Consider the following 21,639-nt stretch of genomic DNA (forward strand, 5'->3'; position numbering starts at 1 on the left):
TTTTCTTTTCCTCTCTAACATCCATGCTGAGAAAATGCTGTTCTCTGAGGTGCACTGAGAGGTGGGAGTGGGAATGGACATGGCTAGGAGTGCAAATAGTAAAAAAGAATAAAAATAGCAGTTTGGGGTTTTTTCTTTATCTCAGGAGGAATCTAAACAGCCTTTTTAGAGACTGTGAGACTCTTAGTGAAAAGGAGCACAACATTGTGTAGGATAATTTAGAAGATTGTGCCTTAAATTTAGTTTGTGACACACCAGTAAGACTTCACAGCAGTTACCAAAAAGTTTTTCCTCTTACTGTTTTAAGGACACTGGATAATAATGTTATTACCTACATGGTAATTTCCAGCCAAATGTTTCTAATTGCTTTACAGCTGTAAACATTAGGAGTGTCGTTGTACAGCAGCTGCAGAAAAACATGCTGACTTCTGGTACATATTTAGGATTATCTTTGAAGAGGAAAACAACTGTGTTTGGATTCCATTTTTGCTGCAGAAGAGCTAGGTTTGATGTTTTTCATCTTCTTTTGTTGTATCTGAACTTTTTTTCCATTCTATGTTCTTTTTGCAATAATGGACCAGACTGCACACATTATTAAAAAGGCACTCTAGATTATATAGTGGCATAATAATGTACTCTGGTTTATGTTTTGTTCTCTTCCTAACAATTCATAACATTCAGTCTAGGGGGTTTTACCACTATTAACTACTGAGTTGACATTTTTGTAAAACTGTCTATTAGAACACCAGCATTTTGTTCTTAAATGGTAATAACAGTCTCAGGATGTATCTCTAATATGTATGTGTGAAGAAAGTTGGATTTTTCTCCATATGGTTTCTTTTTCATTTATCTGCATTGAATTACATCAGGCATTTTATAACCTAGTCATTCAATCTTGTGAGATTTCTTCAACTTTTCCATTAGCCATCTGTTTTAGCACCCTGACACAACCAGAAAGTCTTTTCACCTTGCTCTTCGTACCCTTTCCAATCTTTCAGGAACAGATTGAAAACCAAGGCTGAACACAGACCTCTCTTGACCTCCACTGAGTACATCCTGCTGATCTGAAAGTGACTGTCCATGGCCTAATGTGTTTGGGGAGTTAGCCAAACCTTTCTCCATGTGACCAGCACTTTGGTGCATTAGCTTATTTTAAAGTTTATGATGAAGGCTTTTATCAAGTGCACATTTAGGCATCTGGGGATGTCCCTGGTCCCCCTGCCCCTTTGCTCTTTCAGAGGAGTCCAGCAGTTTTCTCTGGTACAGAGCCCTTTTGCAGTCATGCTGGCCCTTCCATATTTGTTTTGTGATTTTTTTTTTTCTGCTATAGTTTTGCTCTTCTGACTGCTTTTCTGCTAATTTCCCTGGGAACACTCTACAGGAGCCCTACACAAATTGGGAAACTGTAAGTTTACCAGTCATCTGGTGCCAAGCTTTTTGTGTATAAGGAAGGAACCTCTCCCCAGTGTTCTCAGTAAACATTCAGGCAAAGAGGCTATTTAGTTTCTGTGGCATTGTCTTTTCTGAAGGCTGTTTCTTGCTCTTTGGCTGTGGACTATCAGCCATTTGTGGGCAGGGCCTTCCACATGGCTGACTGTGGTCCTGAGTATTAAATAATGATTTTAAAAGTCTTAATGCTGTAGTTTGTGGTTTCCCCTTTGCTTCTGTCATAGTCTTCTTCTCTGTCCTCAGTCATTTGGAACCTACAGGAGGGATCCTTGCCCAAAGGATTTTGGATCTAAAATAATCTGAACTATAGCCACCAGGTATAAAACCAGTATGCATTTCCATTTTCTCTTTTCATGACTTGTTGAATTCCCTGGGAATTTTTGGAGGGTTAAATCATCTGAATTTTCACTTGGGTGACAGGGCAGAAGCACTCATGACAGCTGCTGCAGCCATGGACCCCTGGTTATCTATACTGGGGGGCTGGTTACAAAGTGCTGGGAGATTCTCTTGTGCCCTGTGTTCACATTTCCTTCTTAGGCAGATGAGACATGTCTAGGGCATGTCTCAAGTGCTCAGACACTGGAGATGAGAGAGTTTATATTAAGTGTAAATCCCACTCACATCAAAATTTAATTGATAATTTTTTATCATAGAAAGTATGTAGTAGAAAGCTAATACAAAAAGATGCTAAAATTATATCAATAAAGTAGTTGAAATAGAAATAATACAATTAGAAAGTTGTAATATTGAGTGAGCATCATTCAAAGAATCTTCTTCAAATGCCATTTAAAAAAGCTAGGGCCAAAGATCCTTAAGATTCTTTAAGACATATTTGAAATGTCAGACACAGGAAACATAAATGCCATAATGGTGAGGAAAGGCTGCAAGAAGTACAACATTCAGGTACTCTGAAAGAGAAAAAAAATTCTCCAATGTTGAGTGCAGCTGTGTTTTTATATCTGTAGTTTGTAATATATTCTGCAGTTCTTTGCCTTCAGACACTGCTGAAGAGTTAGATCTCAAATGAAGATACTGGGAAGAGGAAGGGAAATGTTACATTTATTTTTAATAACCTATCTAAAGAATTGTTTGAACCATATATAATAGGTTAGAAAAAGGGCTCAAGAGACGGATTCAGAGAATGTCACCATCTTGTTACTCAGATAAAGTAATTTGTGCTCCACTCAGGCAAGAGAAGTTGTTTCAGTTCTATAAGAAATAAAATACAAGCATAAATTTTACCCATGCATGTAGAAAACATGCTCTATTTGCAGTCAGTGTTTCCAACGACAGATCTTCTGACCCATCATTGCCTATAAGTTTAAGGATATATGAAGTAGAATCTTGTTGCATATCTTGTATTTTCATATAATTTCTTTCTTGTTTCAGGTTTGCAATGGTCTTTAATGTCTACACTTGTTTATGGGAAATGGTCCCCTAGGTGGGTTAAAACTGTAAGGTAGTTACAGTATAGCCTACAATCTATCAGTATAGCCTACAATTGCCCATAATCCATTTTTATACTATTTCTTACTTATTTTCTTTAAAATTGTTATAATTACTTTTTACACACTCTAAATTGCCTTTTGCAATACCTACCCCAGTCTAGTTTTTCTCCAAAGTATTGGCTGCCAATGTGTTCCAACCTAAGTTCCAAGACAGAAGCTGATCCTACGTTACTGCAAAAATTAGGATGAGGTGAAAAATCTAAGAAAAGAAAGATAAGAGGTGGACAAAGAAAGAATGAAGTTGGGATCATTCACAGATAAGATAGAGCAAAATTTCCCTACTCACCATAGTAGGTTTTAAATGGCTGGTGGTTTCTACACTATGCTTCTCAAAGATGAATTTTTCAGCGCATTTTGTTTTTATCTTCTGTTTTAATAGTAGTATTGAATTATGGATCCTTTCAACCATCTTAATCATGCCAGTTCATGGTTATCAGTGAAAATGGGTCTTTGTCAAAGGTGGGCTTTTTATTTGTACCCAAAAATGGGGAAGATGCACAGAACTTTACAATAGGGCTGGAAACAGAGAGGATGAGTGAACTCAGCTGATCACTAAGTCTTACAGTCTTGCCTAATTTTAAAGTTCCTTTCCATTTGCTGAAGGATGCTGAAGGATGGCCAGCTGAACAGTACAAGATGACTGATTAATATAAGAAGAAATGAATAAGGATAAGGAGATGAAGCACATTTCTTTGGATGCCTCTGAGGTTTCACAGTTCCTGAGCTATTTAGAGGTGGCGGAGCTCAATCCCATGTTCCCTGTGCCCTGTGTGCTGAAGGAGTGATCCCAGGGCAGCTTTGGTTCATGTGCCCAGCCCTGGAGCCCCTCACTGTCCTCCCTGCCAAGTCGTGGCTCAGGCGTCTACAGCACAGCGGCCTGGGAAGGCAGCAGAGGGGTTTGCATAAATGTATCAATAAGTGTGGCGTTCCACACAGAGTGTTTGGTTTTCTTCCTAATGTGTTGGGTAATGGCTCTTTCCAAAAGCTGCATGAGCTGTGAGGAAATGCACGGAAAAGTGTAAAACTGTGTGGCACCAGCAAAAAAAACTCATAAAAGGCTCATGCTGTTCTGAACAGCGAGTGCTTCCAGCCCACTCTTTCCCCCCAAACCTTCCAGAAGAACCCAGCTGTGAGAGCTTTTAATGAAAGTCTAAAGCTTAAATTTAGAATAAAGACATTAAATTTATTATTTGGAATCAGTTTTAAAAAGATAACATGGCCAGTAAACAATGCTGAAAACTCCTATTATGAGGGGGGAGCTAAAAGGAGCTACTGAACCTCTCCTAAGAGTTTTTCTTCTTGTTTATTGTCAATGCCTGGCATCCTTTATCTGACTCCTGGCACTTCTCTTCATTATCTATTCTTTCTGTATTTTGATCTAACTGAATTAATATTTACCTTCCCTTTGAAATTTGTGTTCATCTGTTTTAAAGTCCTGTGGACATCTTAGATATTACAGAATACATATTAATAGTATTTTTGAAGTCCTGCAGTGGCACAATAGCAGATTTATGTGTTTGATGTCTTAATGTTTCAGACAGCCTCATGCAGACAGAATGTTTTTCTACAGCCACCAAATCATCAAGAGATTAGCCCCAAACCAGTTTTTGTGGGAAACCTACCCACTGTGATATAAATATAGCAGGAATCTAAAGTTGATTAAGGGACTGCATAATTACCCATCAGTATCCAGTATGATGTCTTTATAAAAGCTACTAAAATGTACTTGGGAAGTACTAAAAATTGGCTAAATTTCCATGGCATTTCTCTGTAGTAATCCTAAAAGGGTATGGAAATGTGACTTCTCTTATAATAGTTTTTGTGATTTTTTTAGTATTCTAAAGGTATGTCAGCTATGTCTTCAGATTTCAAAGAGCATTCTGGAAAAAAACACTGTTCTGCACAGTGGGTATTACAAATGTCTGTGTTGTGTGCACAAGGGCTGAGCTCAGGTGCAGACATGGTGTTTGGGATTTGAACACTTTCAGAGTGTCTCTGGTGCCATTTCACATTGGAGAAGGGAGCTCTTTCAGCCTAATCATGGGGCCCTTTGAGCCAGACTGCTTTAAAGATGTGCATTTAATGGACCCAGAGGCCCCAAACATATTTCATAGAGCATTGTGCAGAATGAAGAAGAGGAAAGAAAGAGGTGGCCCATGAGCTGTGAAAATATCCCCTAGAATGTCTGAGTCTTTTATCTGTCAGGAGAAACAGTGAATTCAATTTTTTTTTTTTTTTTTTTTTAAGTTTAATATTGATAAGTGTAACTGGCCTTTGAAGTAGCTATTGAGTCAATATATGGCTCTGGATACAATTCAGGGGCTTTGCTCTTCTCCCCACTTTGTATAGCAAAAATAGGAACAGGCATGATCATTTGAATAATGCATGGGGGATTACAATGATATATACAATTAGAATTCAGTATTAGAATATACACTTAGGCAGAATCCTTCTTTTAGAATTTATCTTCACTATTGATTAAACAAGCTACTGCTGTGCACATTTTAGTGTCAGGACCTGCCATACTCATCTCGGATCCAATGCATTGTGTGTTTTCCCATCTATGAATGTAAATGTGAGAGTCCAGGTCCATTTTTACACTTTTCTACCATTCTTTTAGGCTGTGATTTAGAATTATATAAAAGCAGCACTGTCAATGTTCATGTAAGCATCAATAAAATGTTTCCTGTTCTGCAATTATTTCAAATTTCATAACATTTTCATGTGAAGGTCGGACCCCAAAAACATGATTTCCTACCTGAAGGCACTCACACTTTTTTTATTTTTCAAAGAAGCTCTTAAACAGTTTATCATAATATTTAAGGATACACCACCTCTAACTATTGATTGAAGAGCTAGTTAGGATGAAGATGGTAAAAAACATTTGTTCTCCTTGTTGGTCCTGTTTCAAGTAGCAAGTAAGTAAACCTCATCAGATTTTATTATTGGGGGTATCCTAAAGTAACTGGAAGTTTTCGAAAAGTACTGCCCTGCTTTGTCACATACTGAGTAATAGCAGGACATAATGCCATTTAAGAAGTAATTCCTGATTCTCTTCAATATTTAAGACATTCCAGTGCTTATTAGCTGCAAATAAGAAGTCATTGGAAAAGCGTATGGCATCTGTTGCACACCAGACCGTGCATTTAGGTACCGGGAAAATTACAAAACTAAGGGAGGAGCCTGGACATAAAAGCCCCCTTTTCCCACCTATAGCAGATGGTCAGATTTTTAATTTAAAATTTTGTTGGAGTTCTGGCACACTGCCATATGACTCCACAGCTGCAACAGTGCAATAACTCTGTCACCTCTCTTATAAAATGTTTCTTGAGAGTAAATTTAATGCCTAGCGAAGTGTTGAATTTACAGCTGCTGGGAGCAGAATGTAATATGTAAGAGATAGCCATGAGGCCCTGCTGATTTCCCTCACCTGGTTACGAGTAAGGTTGTGTTTATATGAAACTGTTGTGAACAGCATTAGGGAATTGGAGGGAAGATGTTTCCAGTTATTTGTTTTCACAGGCCTTTCAGTAATCCTGTGTACGAAGAATCGATCAGCAGTGTCAGCAGAGGTCTCGCACAAAGATCTTGGCTGAGATTATGGAAAACATTCATAATCATTATCATTGCAAAAAGACTGTTTTCTGAAAGTTTTCCTTTTGCCTCAGCTCTATCAGTCTCTATTAAATTGAAAATGCTGGTGCAGATGAGCAGTGATAATGCTGAATCCCTCACCAAGTGTTCAACCCACCCATCCCCTCATTCACTCAGCTGGAGATGGTGGCCCAGCCCTGCAGAGCTGCCAGAAGAGTGTCTGGAGTAGCACTGAAGGGGTGTTTGTGACAGGGGAAATGATCTTCTGATTTTCTCTGGGGAAGGCAAGGCAGACTCTTCCATATAGAAAATGGGTGTCAGGCACTACTAACTTGAATTAAATTTGAAATTAGGTTCTGGAATTAAGATCTTCCTACCGTGTGACCACAACCTGTCAAGTTTGATCTGTAGTCTCTCTAGTGTGCAGGTTATGCAAACATGAAATTTACTTTTTTCTTCATAAGTTTGTGCAAAAGTTTGGCAGGCTCTTCCACTTTTGCATAGTTAGAAATAAGATTTATGACAGGTTTACAGTTTTCAGATCTTGCTAGATGTTCAAAACCTTTGCAGCCCCCATCACCTTCTGATGACAGGTGATGTGCTGACATTTTTGGAAAATGTCAGTTGGATATTCTAGGTACAGCAGATTTCCCCCCATGTTCAGTCAGCCTTGAGCTGCACTCACAATTGAGCCTTGCAGGAGTGGTTTCTCTTACAATTTATGGAAGGAATGGATCAGCTCCTGGAAATATCTGTTGACTGGAAAGAGAGAGCGTGTGAGACAAGGTGTTTCCAGCAGAAAACTGGTCCTGAGTGCACAGGGACACCACGTGCCCTGGCAGAGGGGACCGTGTAGGGTGGAGCTGTGAGCATAGATCCTTTTCCTCACACCCTTGCCAAGACAGTGTCTTTTCTAAAAAATAGCATCTGTATTGGATTTAAGCCAAACTTACCCTCTTCTTTACCCCCCTGTCCCACCCTCCCTAGGGCAAAGCACATCCTTAAAGCTTGTTGAGGCTCCTCCATTTTTCCATGTCTTGCTGCACAAGAGCCAACTCCCTACAGTGTTGTGTTCCTGAATAAACAAGTTTTTCCCAGTGGGACTATGAGACACATTTCTGGGTTTGCATGGCACTGTCTGCATTAGGCTCTATCACAGCAGCACAGTTTGAATTCTGAGCAGTGATTATCAGCCATTTGAATACAACAAATGAGTCCTGCAAGCTGCATTTAATACATCAACGCAACTCTTCCGTTAGCATTAGTAGCCTTAGCGTGTTAGTATTCATTTCTTTCTCTCATTTTTTAAAATTAATCAACATGTACTCCCTAAATCTTTTTGTGTCTGCTCCATTTTTGGTGATCACAATGATTTTCTAGCTGTGGTGTTGAAAATATTTCTATTAAAGGGAAGGTGATGGGAGTGAGAAAAGGTGACCTTGTAGCAAAACAATTGGACAGGGACAAGCTCTATTGTGGCATCCTGCCTTGGCCTTGTGTTGCTGCCTTGAATAAATCCTTCCCTCTATATATAATTGTCTTCCTTATTCGCATCCACTGAAAGGGAAGTGATATTATCTAATTTTTATCACAATTTGTATGGTTTCTGTTCTTATGCTGTAAGTAATGGGCTGCTTCTCACCCATGCCTCTCAGAAGGGAGCTCTGATCTTCACTGCAGCCTCTAGGTATTTCACATAGCTGCTAATGATAGTAACTGGGAGCAATGAGTAATATCTAAAATTTAAGCTATTTGAAGTCACATTATAGATTTCCACTGTCAAATGGTCTTGCAGACAGCAGCATTTTCCCTGTAGAGAGTGAATAATTAAGATTAATACACTATCTGACAACTTTTTGTCAGATATTTTTTGCTGCTTTTAAGGGAAAGTTTCAAACCTGGGAAATATACAGAGCTTTAAAAAATTCTCCACTCTGTAATTCTACACATTTGTAACCAACAGACAGAAGCCTAAGTCAAGTTAATTGCCTTCTGCATAAAAATCAGATCCTCAAAAAATGGCTTGTGTCCTTGATTCTACAAGCACTTAAGGACATTCTTTGTCTTGCACATAATCAGTTCCATTCAGCTTATTTAGGTATCACAAATGCTCAGGGTTAAGTCTCTGTGCAGGCATTTATAGGACTGGATCCTCAAATTATGTATGCCAAATGTCAAAACACCTTTTCAAATAGACTTGTTCCTCATAAGCACCATTTTGTAGTAAATAGTGTTTTTCTAGAAAATTCACCAAAGACATCTGTTTTTCTGGGGTTTGTAGCTGAGAAATGTAAGGACTTTCCATTCCAGAGAGTTTTCTTCTTCTGTTTTTTTATCTCTAAAGGAAAAATGTGATAAATGGAAAATTAGAAGGGAGTGAGTAGTAGCATTGGAGCCAGAAGTAAACATTGAAAATATACTTTACTGAAAATATGGGGTTTGAGTGCATGTATATATATTTCTCATTTTAAAAATATTCTCTTTTTTTTCCCCAAGAAACATACAATTTTTGGCAATCATGCATAATGTGTGTAATATGCAGAGCATGTGTAATAACCCGAGTTGTGCAGTGTTATCTATGTCAGCATTGTGTTGGTTCATCCACGAAAAGCCAGCAGTTCCCTCTAAGTGCTTTCCATTCTACTTGGGAGAGATTTTATTTTTAAAAATCATTATTGAATTTATTTTAGTTTTTGAAATAATGGCTCCCAGAAGGTCAACTCATCCCTACATGACAACCTGGGAGGCTGTTCCACAGCTGAGAATACAGTTTCTGTGGAGCTTTCAAGGACCAAGACTCGGCTGCTTTTTAAATATCTCTCTGACACCAAAACCACAAGAAGAGTAAGGGAAAGAAAAAGTGGGGGTGTAAATGAGGAATTATAGTTGGCTTTGATTTCCCCCCAAATGTCTTTAAAATGAAGTAAAACAAGCAAGAAGCCAAGTCACTTCCATAGCTTTCCTTAGAGGAAAGTGTCAACCCACATATAGAGCTCAGTTCTTTTTGTGCTAGGACTTGAAGACAAACATAGATTGACATGACCTTGAGAGTGAAGAAAATATGTGGGCTTTGTAGCAAATGGACATACTTCTGATGTGATCAGGTTTCTGCTGACTTCAGCCCTTGTTCCAACAATGACAAGAAGCCTCGTGATCAGGCCCTTTAACCGCTTCCCTTGTGAGCTTCTTGCTCACAGGGATGAAGGCTCCTTTCTCTGCCTGTATCCCAGAGCTCTGTAGGCAGTGATCAGGTGACTGACATGGTTATAGAAAGGCTGCATCTTCTTGGCATCTTCTTGGCATCTTCTTGGCTGCTCACACCAGGGCTTGTTTCTCTTCTGCTGTAGAAAAAATGAAAGTGAGGAGCAGAAAACAGAAGGAGCTCAGGAATTAGCGCCAGGGCGAGGTAGAGCCATCAGCCATCCATCCCCTACCTGTATGCAAATATTGTCATTCTGGAGACCCAATAGAACATGACACCTCTATTCTGGCTCTTAATCTGGCTAGCTGGTCCATGGACCCTATGCCTTTGAGTTTTGTGCAAGGAATTGGATCAGAATTTGACCAATATAGTTTTCCAATTTAGAAATCAACTTGAGTTACATATGTCACCTACAGATCGAAGAAGAAATTCCCTGCAATGTTTATGGAAGATTATTAATTGATTTAGTGTTCATTTTTACCACTATTTTACTTGGATTCTGGTTCTTTAGGAGTGTAAATGTTTGTTTCAGTGTCTGAACAGCTTCCCACTCCTCTCAAGGTTTGGGAACTAACAATCAGATTTACTTCATGAACAGGACTGAAGAGTTCACCTTGGTTTGTAATTGGCATAGAAAGATTTCTTCAGGACAAGGACTCATTAGCCAAAGCTATAGCTTCCATGGGAGCGCTGTGCTGGCTGGATGTGTTCCTATATGGGCAATGATGCTGGAAAGCCTGAGAAGCTCCCCAGATGAGGGGGCAGGGGAGAGGAGAGACAGAAGACCCTTACAAAATTGCTTGCAAATGTTTTGAGTATTTGACCGTCGACTCTGCAAACTGAGAGATAGAGCAAGAAAGCAAGGGAACATTAAGGGAGCAAGGACGAATAACATTTTCCCACTGGATGTAATTGCACATGCTGCACAACTGTCAAGGCTTAACAGTATAATTTACCCAAATGAAAAATTTCCTAGGAGTCCCATTAGTTGTCGAAGACTGGTGAAGTATAAGAGCACTATTTTTAAAGTTAACCTACCAGAATAAATCCATTTGTATAGGCATTAGCATTAAGCAGAACAAGTTTGCCACTATCCTGAAAGTCCATGTGTTTACAAGATCCAAGTCTAAATTTCTGAGTCTCAGTATGGCAAAGACCATGACAGTGCCATGAGTGGAAAAGAGTCAATAAGAGCCACTTATTTGCATATGTTTGTGAAAAGGAACACATTGCATGTGTATGTGTTATGGTTGCATGAGCCTTGTCCCAATGTCATGGCTTTAATCACAGCTGGAGATTAAGCATCATGCAACCACTCCTTAACCCCCTCTCAATTTCCTTCGAAGCCCCAGTGGAATGTGGAGGAAAATCAAAGTAAAACTTGTATGTTGGGATAAGAACAGTTTAATAATTGAAGTTAAAGTGACTTACAGTAATAATGGTAAAAAATAATGACAATTAAAAGGAAAAAAAAACAAGCGATGTACAATGCAATTTCTCACCACTCACTGACTGATGCCAGACCTTCCTTCCTGAACCCAGATCACTTGCCCTTCCAGGTAACTCCTCCTATGTTATGTACTGGGCATGATGTTCTATGGTGTGCAATATCCCTTTGGTCAGTTTGGATCACCTGTCCCAGCTGTGCTCCCTCACAGATTCTTTTGTTCACCTCCTCACTAGCAGGGCATGAGACAAGGAAAAAAAATGTCCTTGACTTGGGATAAACATGACAAAAACCCAAAACATCAGTGTATTATCAACCCATTCTCATTCTGAATCCAAAATAACTACTGAAAAGAAGTTAACTCTACCCTGGCTGAAACCAGGACATGCCCTGAATTCCTCCAACTGGCAGTGGAGACATTGGACATTAGACCCCTTTTCTCCAAGCAGTCACTGATTTTCCATCAGCTTTTGGGACGATCAGTGTCCTAGGACTCTCCTGCTGTCAGGTTTGGCTGAAATTCCCCAGTGAGTGAAAAAGTTATAGGAACAAACCAACCTGTTTGGAAAGTTGCAGCTCCTGCACAGCCTGGATTTCCTTAGAGGCTGAAGATTGATAATGTGTGTTTTAATCAATCTTGCTGTAAATATGCTGTATGAGCGTGTTCCTTTTCTAATACTTTAATTTTATGTAAAAATATGCAAGGACATGCTTACTTTTTATAATGGGTTTGCATAATCATAGTGAATAATTTTTTTGTAGTAAGATATATTCTGCTTTGCAAGCAAGTTTTTTTTGAAGTCAGTGTCCTGGATAGCTGCTGACAGAGAAGCACACATGACCCAGGTCCTGAAGGCCAGATTGCTGTACTGCCTGACCTTGATCCAAAAGTGTTCATGAGAGAGAAAATAATTCCAGGTACCCACCACATCTATCCCTGTCTCCAACCAACTGCACAGCTTGTCAATTTGTACCATTTGGTTACATATTCACCTACAGATTATATAGAATTTCTGAAATATTGCCAAAGCTTTTAATATAAAAAAGAAGTTAACTTTCTCTGCAAGTATTTTTTTTCCTTGATGGAAGCAGAAATGTGCCACCAGCTGCACCCAATATTTTGATGGAGCTGTCATACAAACACTTGTCGCTATGGCACTTTTCCTTATTTTTCCACACTGAATAGAGTTAATCTCAGGCACACCAGCAATGTGAATATTGCAGTGTGGGAGACTCTCAGGTTCAAAGCCTGCCTTGTTACCTTGCTGTGTGAGTGCTAGTTGTTAAAAATTGCTGTGGTTTCCTATTGTGTACAAGAATACTAATTGCTTCAGCAGCATGTATGCATTCAGTTTTCCTCTGCTCAAAAAGGAAACTATGGTTATTTGAAATGTAAAAGTATAATCATCCTAGATAAATTGGACGGCACTTAAGCAATCAAAAGCTAATGCAGTCTTGTAAAAGTAGTTTTAGGGAAATATTTCAAGCTTTATTCACTCAGATAGCATTTTCAAGAGCCAAAGCACAGCTTTACTTTTTCATTCTGCACAATTGAGCATTAAATATTGCACTGAGACAGAGCAAAACAGGTTTGGCTATCCTCTAATACTGCCTAAGATTGTTTCAAAACAGCAGATTTGCCATCAGCCACACAAGGCATCCATCAATTGACCAATTAAAAAAATGTGGGAGTATTTGCATGCTGTTAGACTACAGTTCTTTTTAGAGTAAATTAATTTTAATAATTTTGTTTGTTTTTATTTATTTTTTTCATAAAACCTCTTGGCTGTCCCAGTGAATTGTTTTCTTTTAATTCAAGTCTGAAAGAAAATGATACCATATCACATCAGGAAAAGGACGTTCAAATGACTTTTAACTGGTTTAATTATTCAAAGCTTACATTTGTTTTAGATTTTCTTGTGTTACATTTTCATTTTTCTCTTTTTCTTCTCTGTTTGCCTTTATTTAAAAATTCTTTTCCTTGTTCTCTTTCCAGTCTCCACATTCTTAATTTCTTATAATTTTTTGCTAAACTGTCACCTCAAATCAGTGGCAACAGCCATCTTCAAAGGGGATATGCAGTGTCTGAGGGGCATCCTTCTTTTCTCTAAATTATTTCCCAGTAGTTTGTCTTATTTTCTGTTTTCTTTTCTGAAAAACAGAGTTTTTCATTTGAACAAGATAGCATGACCTGTTCTGTCTTGCTTTGCCTTGTTTGACACAAGCAAGTATTATGTATTTGGACAAGTAATTGCTAATTTTGTCTGAGGGGCTTGTCTGCTCTCTTTTTCTTCACCCATAACCTATGACAATTTCTGAGAAGAAAATCAGCAAACATAAACTCTACAATGCAAATTATTGTGATTTACATAATCCACAACTGCTGAAAAGTGAGGATTATAAAATGCTGTGAAAACATAATCCAGAGTTTGTTTATTAATTCCCAAATAAATGGTAATCTCAGGTTTTATCACCGATGCACACTTACTTGTGAAGCTTGTGGTTCCAGCGTTTTAGTAATATTTTGTTCTCTAACTGACGAAGCAAGAAAAGCCACTTTGTCCTTTGGTTGCGGTGCTAAAGCCAGCAATGTCCCAATGTTCCCTTCCCCAAACAAGGATGGGGAAAGAGTCAAGGTGTGGATGGGAAGCACACCAGGAGTGGCTGAGGTCACTTGGTCTGTTCAGCCTGGGGAAGAGAAGGCTGAGGGGAGAGCTCCTCGTGCTCCTCGTGGGCTGCAGCTTCCTCACAAGGGCAATCAGAGGGGCAGGCACTGACCTCTTCTCTCTGGTGAACAGTGACAGCACCTGATGGAAGGCATGAAGCTGTGTCAGGGCTGCCTTAGGTATTTTTAAGGTATTTTTCCTGATATATACCTTCCCTAGATATTAGGAAGTTCCCACAATTACGCTTTCTGTTCAGAGCCTGGGTGGAACAGCTCTGTAAGCATTTGCACGACTTCCTGCAGGAAAGGCTGTTCTGGATGCACTTCAAAAAGCTGTGGGATGGAGCTGAGCTTGTAGATTAAGACATCTAAATGTAAATGTTCATGTATAGACGTGTGCATGTGAGCTAAGTGTCTGAACCAAAGTCAGAGTCACTGTGGGTGATGGAAATCTGAAGTGACTGAAGCCACTACCAGATGGGATGCTCGTATGTCTGCAAGCCATGAGTAGGATTTACAGGAGAATTGTGCAGTTTTGTTCTGAGCTGGCAGCAGGAGGTGAGCAGAGGTATTCCAGGGACACCCAAAATACTTCCCTGGATAATCTTATTTGCAGTGCCATTCAGACTCACCTGGTTGAAGCGGGCAGGCTGTCCTTGGAAGCATGGGATCAGAGGCCTGGCTCTGAGAATCATCTTTGTTGTGTGGCAAAGATTGTGGCTGGCAGGTAAAGGTTTAGTCAAGAGCTCAATTCAACACTCAGGTTATTACTGTATTTGTATTACTGTATTTGTATTACTGTACTTGTGTGAGCACCTCAGCTTTATAATTCCCTTTATAAGGGAAAGATTTTGTTGGGCGGGGTTTTTTTCCCCATTAAATTCTCCATTTATAAATAATTTGGCAAAACAAAACAAAACAAAACAAAAAAAAACAAAAAAAAAAAAAAAAAGCGCCAGTGATTTGTCCAAGCCAATCCAGTCATAAGATTATTAGATTGATATCTAAAACTGAGCAGGTTATAGGTTTTCTGTTCCGATTTCACCTTCTTTGACTCTGTTTTGTGGTCCTGAGAGCTCTAGTCAAAATATCACTGTCTCCAGTAGACTTTGTGTGCTCTGACATGTCCTTACACAACATAATTTCTCCTCAGCCCCTTTTCCAAGCCTATATTGACTCAACTCAAGTTCTTACAACTTTGGGGGTTCTATTAAGCTGTAGAATTGCAGACTTTTTGTAAACTCTCCCAGGTCCCTCCATGTGTATGTTTCTATATATGACCTCCATTAGAGGTTGTACCTAATTTAAAGCTTGGCTTCACGAAGAGCAAAATTTTTTGGAGGACAAAAAATCCTTGCCTTTTCCCTCTAATGCTAATTTTTTTACCCTTTTACCCCTTCTTTACCAAACCCATAGGTTAAGAGCAGAAGGCAGCAAGGGGTCCCAACACCTACTGTTTGGAAACTTACCATAGAAAGAAAAAAAATCAGATAGACAGGCAGGCAGAGTGAGTTTTTTCTCAGGCACAGCTGCAATAGTCACAGGCTCACTTTCATGTGGGAAAGGTATTTTTTGGTTCCTTATATCCATTCATCATTACTATGTACTATTGCCAACCCCAGGAGAAACATGACTTATGGAAAAACAAAGCAAACAGATTTGCCCATCTTAGATTTTACTTTATTCTTGAGATATCCAGATGGAAACAAGATGTTTGATGTACTTAAAGCTACAAATTTGATTTCATCTTCAGGTTCAGCATTTTGACACATGTAATTTACCTTATAACAAGAGACTCAGAGCAATGCATTTTGAGGTCACAGGCAGAAAGCCAATCTACAGCTACTTGTACTGAGCTGTACTTCACATTCTCTGAAAGGAGTCAAAATGGAGAAGGCTTTCCTCATCTGTACTGATCTAACAAATTTGCACAAAGTGAATTCTTTTCAACAGAGAAAAAAAGACAAACCCAGAAGACCTTGCTGTATGTCTTTGCAAGCTGCTCTGTGCCAGTCAGGCCTCACACAACCAGGAAGTGTATTGGCTGAACAGATACTAGCAAATCATTTTTAATGCCTCATTTCAGGTCTTTGGAGATTAATTTTATCATAAATTTCGAAGCCTGATTTAATTGCACTAATTATATTTTCTCTTGGGAATTGATGGATTACTACCTAGCATATTCTCACTGTGCCTAATGAATCACACTGAGGCTTTCTCTTATTTATACCTGCTGGAAGTCAAGAAAACGAGTTACAATAGGCACTAAAGAAACATGCAAGAAATTACCCTAAACCATTTGCTACATATCCCTGCTCTTCTCATGGACCTGCTCTTACAGTGATGATTCCACTCTGCTGGAAATAATTGCAGAGAATCCATTTAATTCTTTGTCTGTGGGGAATTCACTGAGAAGAGAGCACATTTCAGACACGCAAGACATCTAGAGTTCCTCCTTGCATCACCTTTTTAACATCATCCACCCACCCACATGCACTCCTTTTTGAACGGAGTGCTGTGGGTGCAGAAGTAATTACAGCCACCACACCTCCCAGTACTTGTGATTCCATCAGATGTAATCATGCACACATTGGAGGCCTGATTTCACTGCTGCTGGAATTTGCCACTGAATGGAATAAGGGATTAGGTGACATCCTGTCATAGAATAAAGTTCATCTGTCATGTTCAAGTGCCAATCACCAGGATATCTTGTTTTTGTTCAACTTTGAAAAATCATGTTGTCTCCTGGTCTCTGCATGACCTTTCCTGCTCAGTGTTCATTTAATGCCATAAAGCTTATAATCAGTATTTATCATTTATATGGAAAGAAAAACAACCCATGCCTAAAATGAAGTAACCATTAAAAGCACAGCTTTCTCTCCTCTTAATTCCTTCTGTGGGATCAAAAACAATGCCAAATATTTTTTTTCCTTGGTTTACAAGGGCTAATTCTGCACCCCCGTCTTCATATCCTTTCTTGCAGTTTTGTTCTGAAATCTTTCCATTTCTCTCTGGCTGTTGCAGGCAGAGCAATAGCTAAGCTATGAACGAGTATATCTTGAGTTCAGCCTTGATGCTGAACTGCCACCTGACTTCTCTTTCTGGGCTCACCCCATCCTTCTCCTCTGCAAAAAAAGTGAGGTCCCTTGCCCACCACTGTGGTGAAGGGGCTCCTTTCTGCATGTCTGTGTGCCCTCTCCACACTGGGCGAACACCAATATTGGGGAAAAGTCTGCACTACACTGCTAGGCAGTTGGACGTTGTGTAGACTCACAGAAATACAGGCAGGAGTTGCAGCTGCCCAGGGGTTTCTTCTGCTGGTCAGGAGCATGGGGTAGGATGTTGCACAGCACTGAGTCCAGCATGCTCAGCTGAGAGTCGGGCAAGGGGGACCAACATCTCATTGTTTTCCTTACCTGATGAACAGAGTCTTTTGAAAGCGGTGCATGCTCTAATTTGACTGTACAGTTATTCCTTTTTAGAATTTCATTTTCTCAAATGTCGTATCACCTAAAGGTGGACCCTTCTTTCAGATATGACAATCATTTCCCCTTAATTAATTTTGATAGTTTGTTCATCTTCGTGGAACAGCCCTTCATGAAGAGAAAGAAAGGCACATTTCCTTCAGGAGCGAGTTACGAGCACATTAAATTGAAAAGCTGCGATGTTCTGTCACATTAGCTCGGTCCCTACAACGCAGCAGTCACGCTTGATAAACGGCGACATTAAGAATAACATTAGAGAACACAGGCACAGGGTTGTGATGGCAACCAGGATACCTATCTGCCCATTGTTACACACATTGCCCTCCTCATCTGTGCTTTTGGGAGCCATGGACATATGGAGGGAAAAGAATCAATATGTTTCTCAATTTTTTCTCATGGCCGATGAAAAAATATGTGGATTGTAACTGGAGTTTTCATTGAGCTGTAATCCTGTAACTTCAGTGCCATAAAATATACATAAAAATACATGCTCTGTTAAATATAGAAGCATGTGGCAAAAGTGTTAAAATTTATTACGTTAATTATTGTTTATTTATTTATTTATTTATATATATAAACTATATGTGTGGGTGTATAATGTTACATAAACAAATAGGAGCAGTTTTCCAGGGTGTCTATCACTGTCATACCAAAGTGCTGATACTGCTGTGAGGAGGAGGCTGGTTGCCTATTTAAGACTCTAAGTGGCAGCGAGGATTATTTTCTTCTGCTTTTGACCTACCTTTCCCTGTTTCTGAATGGCTGGTGTTCAGTTCTTTCTTTAAGCTAGTTTTCTTGCTTATTAAAAGTCACAGACATTATTTTAAATCACACCGCTGTCAGTGAACCTCTTTAGTGGATCATACTTGCTATGGAGTCCTGAAGGTTGCTGGCTTGAACCATAGCACAGACATCTTTGAATCATATCCTCTGATTTCACCGCACATTTAACAGTGTCAGGGGATTTTTCCAGAGCCCTTGGTGTTATTTTGCCCTTTTCATTGGAATCAATAGTACCAGCACTGTTCCCACACAGCCTGATGAGGTCACGTTTAGGCAGACAGTGACCACTTCCATTATCCCACTTGTGCTTTCTTTTGCTCTCTTTCCTATATATAATTCAAATCAAATAACTATTTCAAAAGAATATATTTATTCTCTTTTAAAACTAGCCTTGGATTGTGATGTCCAAAATAAGCTTGCAGCTAGTTAGGAGACCTTTGTGCTGGAGCTAGTGCCTATGCAGTTGATGTGTAAAGCCCCTTGGTTTCCCTCTTGCCAGCTGTGCTGCAAGCTTACAGTGACAGGATCTTCCACTTGTGCTCCATATTTTTATGCAGGAACTAAGACACAGATCTCTGGTTCATTACTCTGGCTCCTGCAGTGCAAGCAAATTATAATAGTTTAAACACAGTTGGGTTTATTTTTAGTCTGAAGGATAACAGTGTGGCCATGGCAGAGACTGAAAAAACAGGCAGAGAAATTCTGATGGTTTAGCTTTTCTACTTCCTCAGGACCTTTGTAGAGAGTAAAGCAAAAAGAGGTAGCAGGTGAGAAACATAGGCTATAACCTGTGTAAAGCTCCTGACTCCTCCTAGAAACAACTTCTGTGGACAAGAGTTTTACACTGTGGCATCCCCATCAGGGGAAACATAGAAGGGAATTTGGGTAGTGTAAATACGTGCTTTCTGTGTATCTGTTTATGAGGTGAATCGGCATTTAGCCAAAACCACTCTCCCAGCCAGGCAAAGCTGCCTCTGGGGAGCAGGATGTGCCCCTGGACGGGAGCCCAGGGACAGGGCTGAGCCCATGCAAGGCAGCCTGGAGCGACAGCTCTGGCATTTTTCCTTTAATTTCTATATGGTACTAAGGCAGCAGGGGTGCTCCAAGTGTTTAAGGACAAGGCAGTCCTCAAAATAACTCATCTTACAATTTCTTTCCTGTCTCGTTTTTCTGTTTTTCTGCAGAGTTAAATGTAAGGGAATCTGACGTAAGAGTGTGTGATGAGTCATCGTGTAAATATGGAGGAGTGTGCAAGGAAGAGGGAGATGGCTTGAAATGTGCGTGTCAGTTCCAGGTAAGGGCTGCTCACCTTTTTGTTTGGCATTTCTAACAAATCCTTCAGGTGTATTGAAGTATTTGTAGAGTCACTGCTTCAAAAATTCCACTTGGCAGCAGGCTTATGGACTCTGACCATAAGCTCATTTTTCAATGGCACTGATTGGATCAGATAATAGCAGGGTCATCAGTGATCATAAGGGTTTTGAACTAGAATAATGAATTAGTCCTGCTCAGAAAAAAAAAAAAAAAAAAAACTAAATTAGAATGTCTTCCGAAGTTTTAAAAAGAAGTAAATAGCAGGTTCAATTTTTTGTCAGTTTTTGACCCTTTAGTTTACAGTTTTTATAACTATCATGGCAATTCTTCTCCTTTCTACCATCAACTTTTTTAGAGAAAAATACAGCGATTCTTCCTTTTTACAGTTTTTAGCCAGGACAAATATATCAAATATTATGTACAAGACTCATGGTAAAACTGGAAGAGCTGGCAGTGTTATCAGCAAACCCTGGAGTGGGCTGTCTTTCAGTGTTTTAAAAATAATTGTGTGTTCTGTTTCCAATAAATAATAAATCAAGGGGAACCAGAATAGCAAAGGTGTGTATATGATCTTACACTGGTTTTGGATTCCAGTGTTTCAGAGCTGGCTTTTGATAGTGTGCTGTTCACCTGTGCTAGGGACATTGTTCTAGCTGCCTTTAAAAGGGGGAAAAAATTCTTATGAGACAAGGCTTTTTCATCTCTCTCAGTCTGTCTGTAACATTTATTTATGCAAAATAGTAAAATCAAAGCTCAGTAATGATTATAAAGAAAGGGGGGAAAAATACAATCCTAGGACAACCAAAGGTTTATTTTTTGTAGTTTTTTGTAGGTGGTAAATTTTGTGACTTCCTAATAACCAGGTCTTGAAGACATATGAAAAACAGTGCTAAACTGTTAATTTGTTTTGAAGAGTGCAATTTTTTTAAAGCATTGTTTTTAAACTACTTGCATGTTTACTTGTACTTGTTGAATAATTTATTCTGTACTCTTAGGAAATAAGTCCATGGGTGAGGAGAAGGTACTGTGTTTTTCAGACATAGCAGGTTGAAAATCTTCTTGTAACTCTCAAATTGAATTGAGCTTACTTGACTTGCTGCAACTAGCAGCACCAAAATTTCCAGGCAACAAACACCCAGCCCAAACTGTTAGGTTCTTCACGTGCAAGACTGTCTGAGGGCTAGCTATTTTTTTTTCTGATATTTCAAGGATTTGAAAGGAAAGCAGACACATTTGTGTATAGTGGTTCAGCTGAAGAGGCACTGAAATGAAGATGTGGGAATATCAGCCGGTTCTTCCAGAAGTGTGTTTCCTATTCATCACAGAGCTGGATTACTGTGCCACTACACTGTTTTCCTAAGATTACTTTGCAACCCCTGCTTGTAGTTCAGACGTCTAAGTGTCTTTGCATAACATATATATTATGTATGTCAAAGGCTTTAGCCAGGAAAATACTTAATACAGCAAGGCATTTTTTATGTTGTTAAAACTGCAATTTTTAGAAAAATGTACTCTAACAAAAGAGTTGCAAAATTAAATTGATCTGGGATCCAGGTTGTGGCCAGGTAAGATGTTCCTGCTAGCAAGGAAATCACAGAATCCATGAATAGGCTGAGTTGAAAGGGCCCCACAAGGGTCATTGAGTCCAGTTCCTGACCCTGCACAGGACATGCCAGGAGTCACACCATGTGCCTGAGAGCATTGTCCAAACACTTGTACTCGGTCAGGTTGGTGCTGTGATCACTGCCCTGGGGATCCTGTCCCAGTGCCCAAGCGCCCTCTGAGTGAAGAACCTTTTCCTAATATTTAATCTAAACCTCCCCTGACACTTCAGCCATTCCCTCAAATCCTGTCAGTGGTGGCTAGAGAGAAGAGATCAGTGCCTGCCCCTCCTCTTGCCCTCCTGAGGAAGTTGTAACTCAGTGAGATCTGCATGACAGAGGAGTGTTTTGGGGATCAGAGCGGCGCAACTAATCAGAGCCACTCATGAACTAAGGCTGAGACTGGGGCAAACTTTCTTCAGATTAGGGAAAACAGATGACAAATTTCAGTATTGTTTGAAACACCTATAATGTCATGGCTGCAACAGCTCTGCAGGCTAAAAGGTCTTTTGCTGTATTTTGGATGAGTTTTACAAAACCTGAATGAAAAACTGATCAGCATCTAGTACATGTGTTATGAACCAGTGTGGG

General features: G+C 39.5%; 1 protein-coding gene across 2 annotated transcripts in view; it reads left to right on the forward strand.

The window, feature by feature from the left end:
- The window catches only part of TMEFF1 (transmembrane protein with EGF like and two follistatin like domains 1), a 115,596-nt gene that overhangs the window by 49,735 nt on the left and 44,222 nt on the right, over window positions 1-21,639 (forward strand). For both annotated transcript variants that reach the window (XM_058026486.1, XM_058026478.1), the window contains exon 2: window positions 19,318-19,427. In XM_058026486.1, the coding sequence (XP_057882469.1) occupies window positions 19,318-19,427 (110 nt within the window). The remainder of the gene's footprint in view (window positions 1-19,317; window positions 19,428-21,639) is intronic.

This window comes from Melospiza georgiana, chromosome 1 (genome assembly GCF_028018845.1).
Source record: "Melospiza georgiana isolate bMelGeo1 chromosome 1, bMelGeo1.pri, whole genome shotgun sequence".
Lineage (NCBI taxonomy): Eukaryota > Metazoa > Chordata > Aves > Passeriformes > Passerellidae > Melospiza > Melospiza georgiana.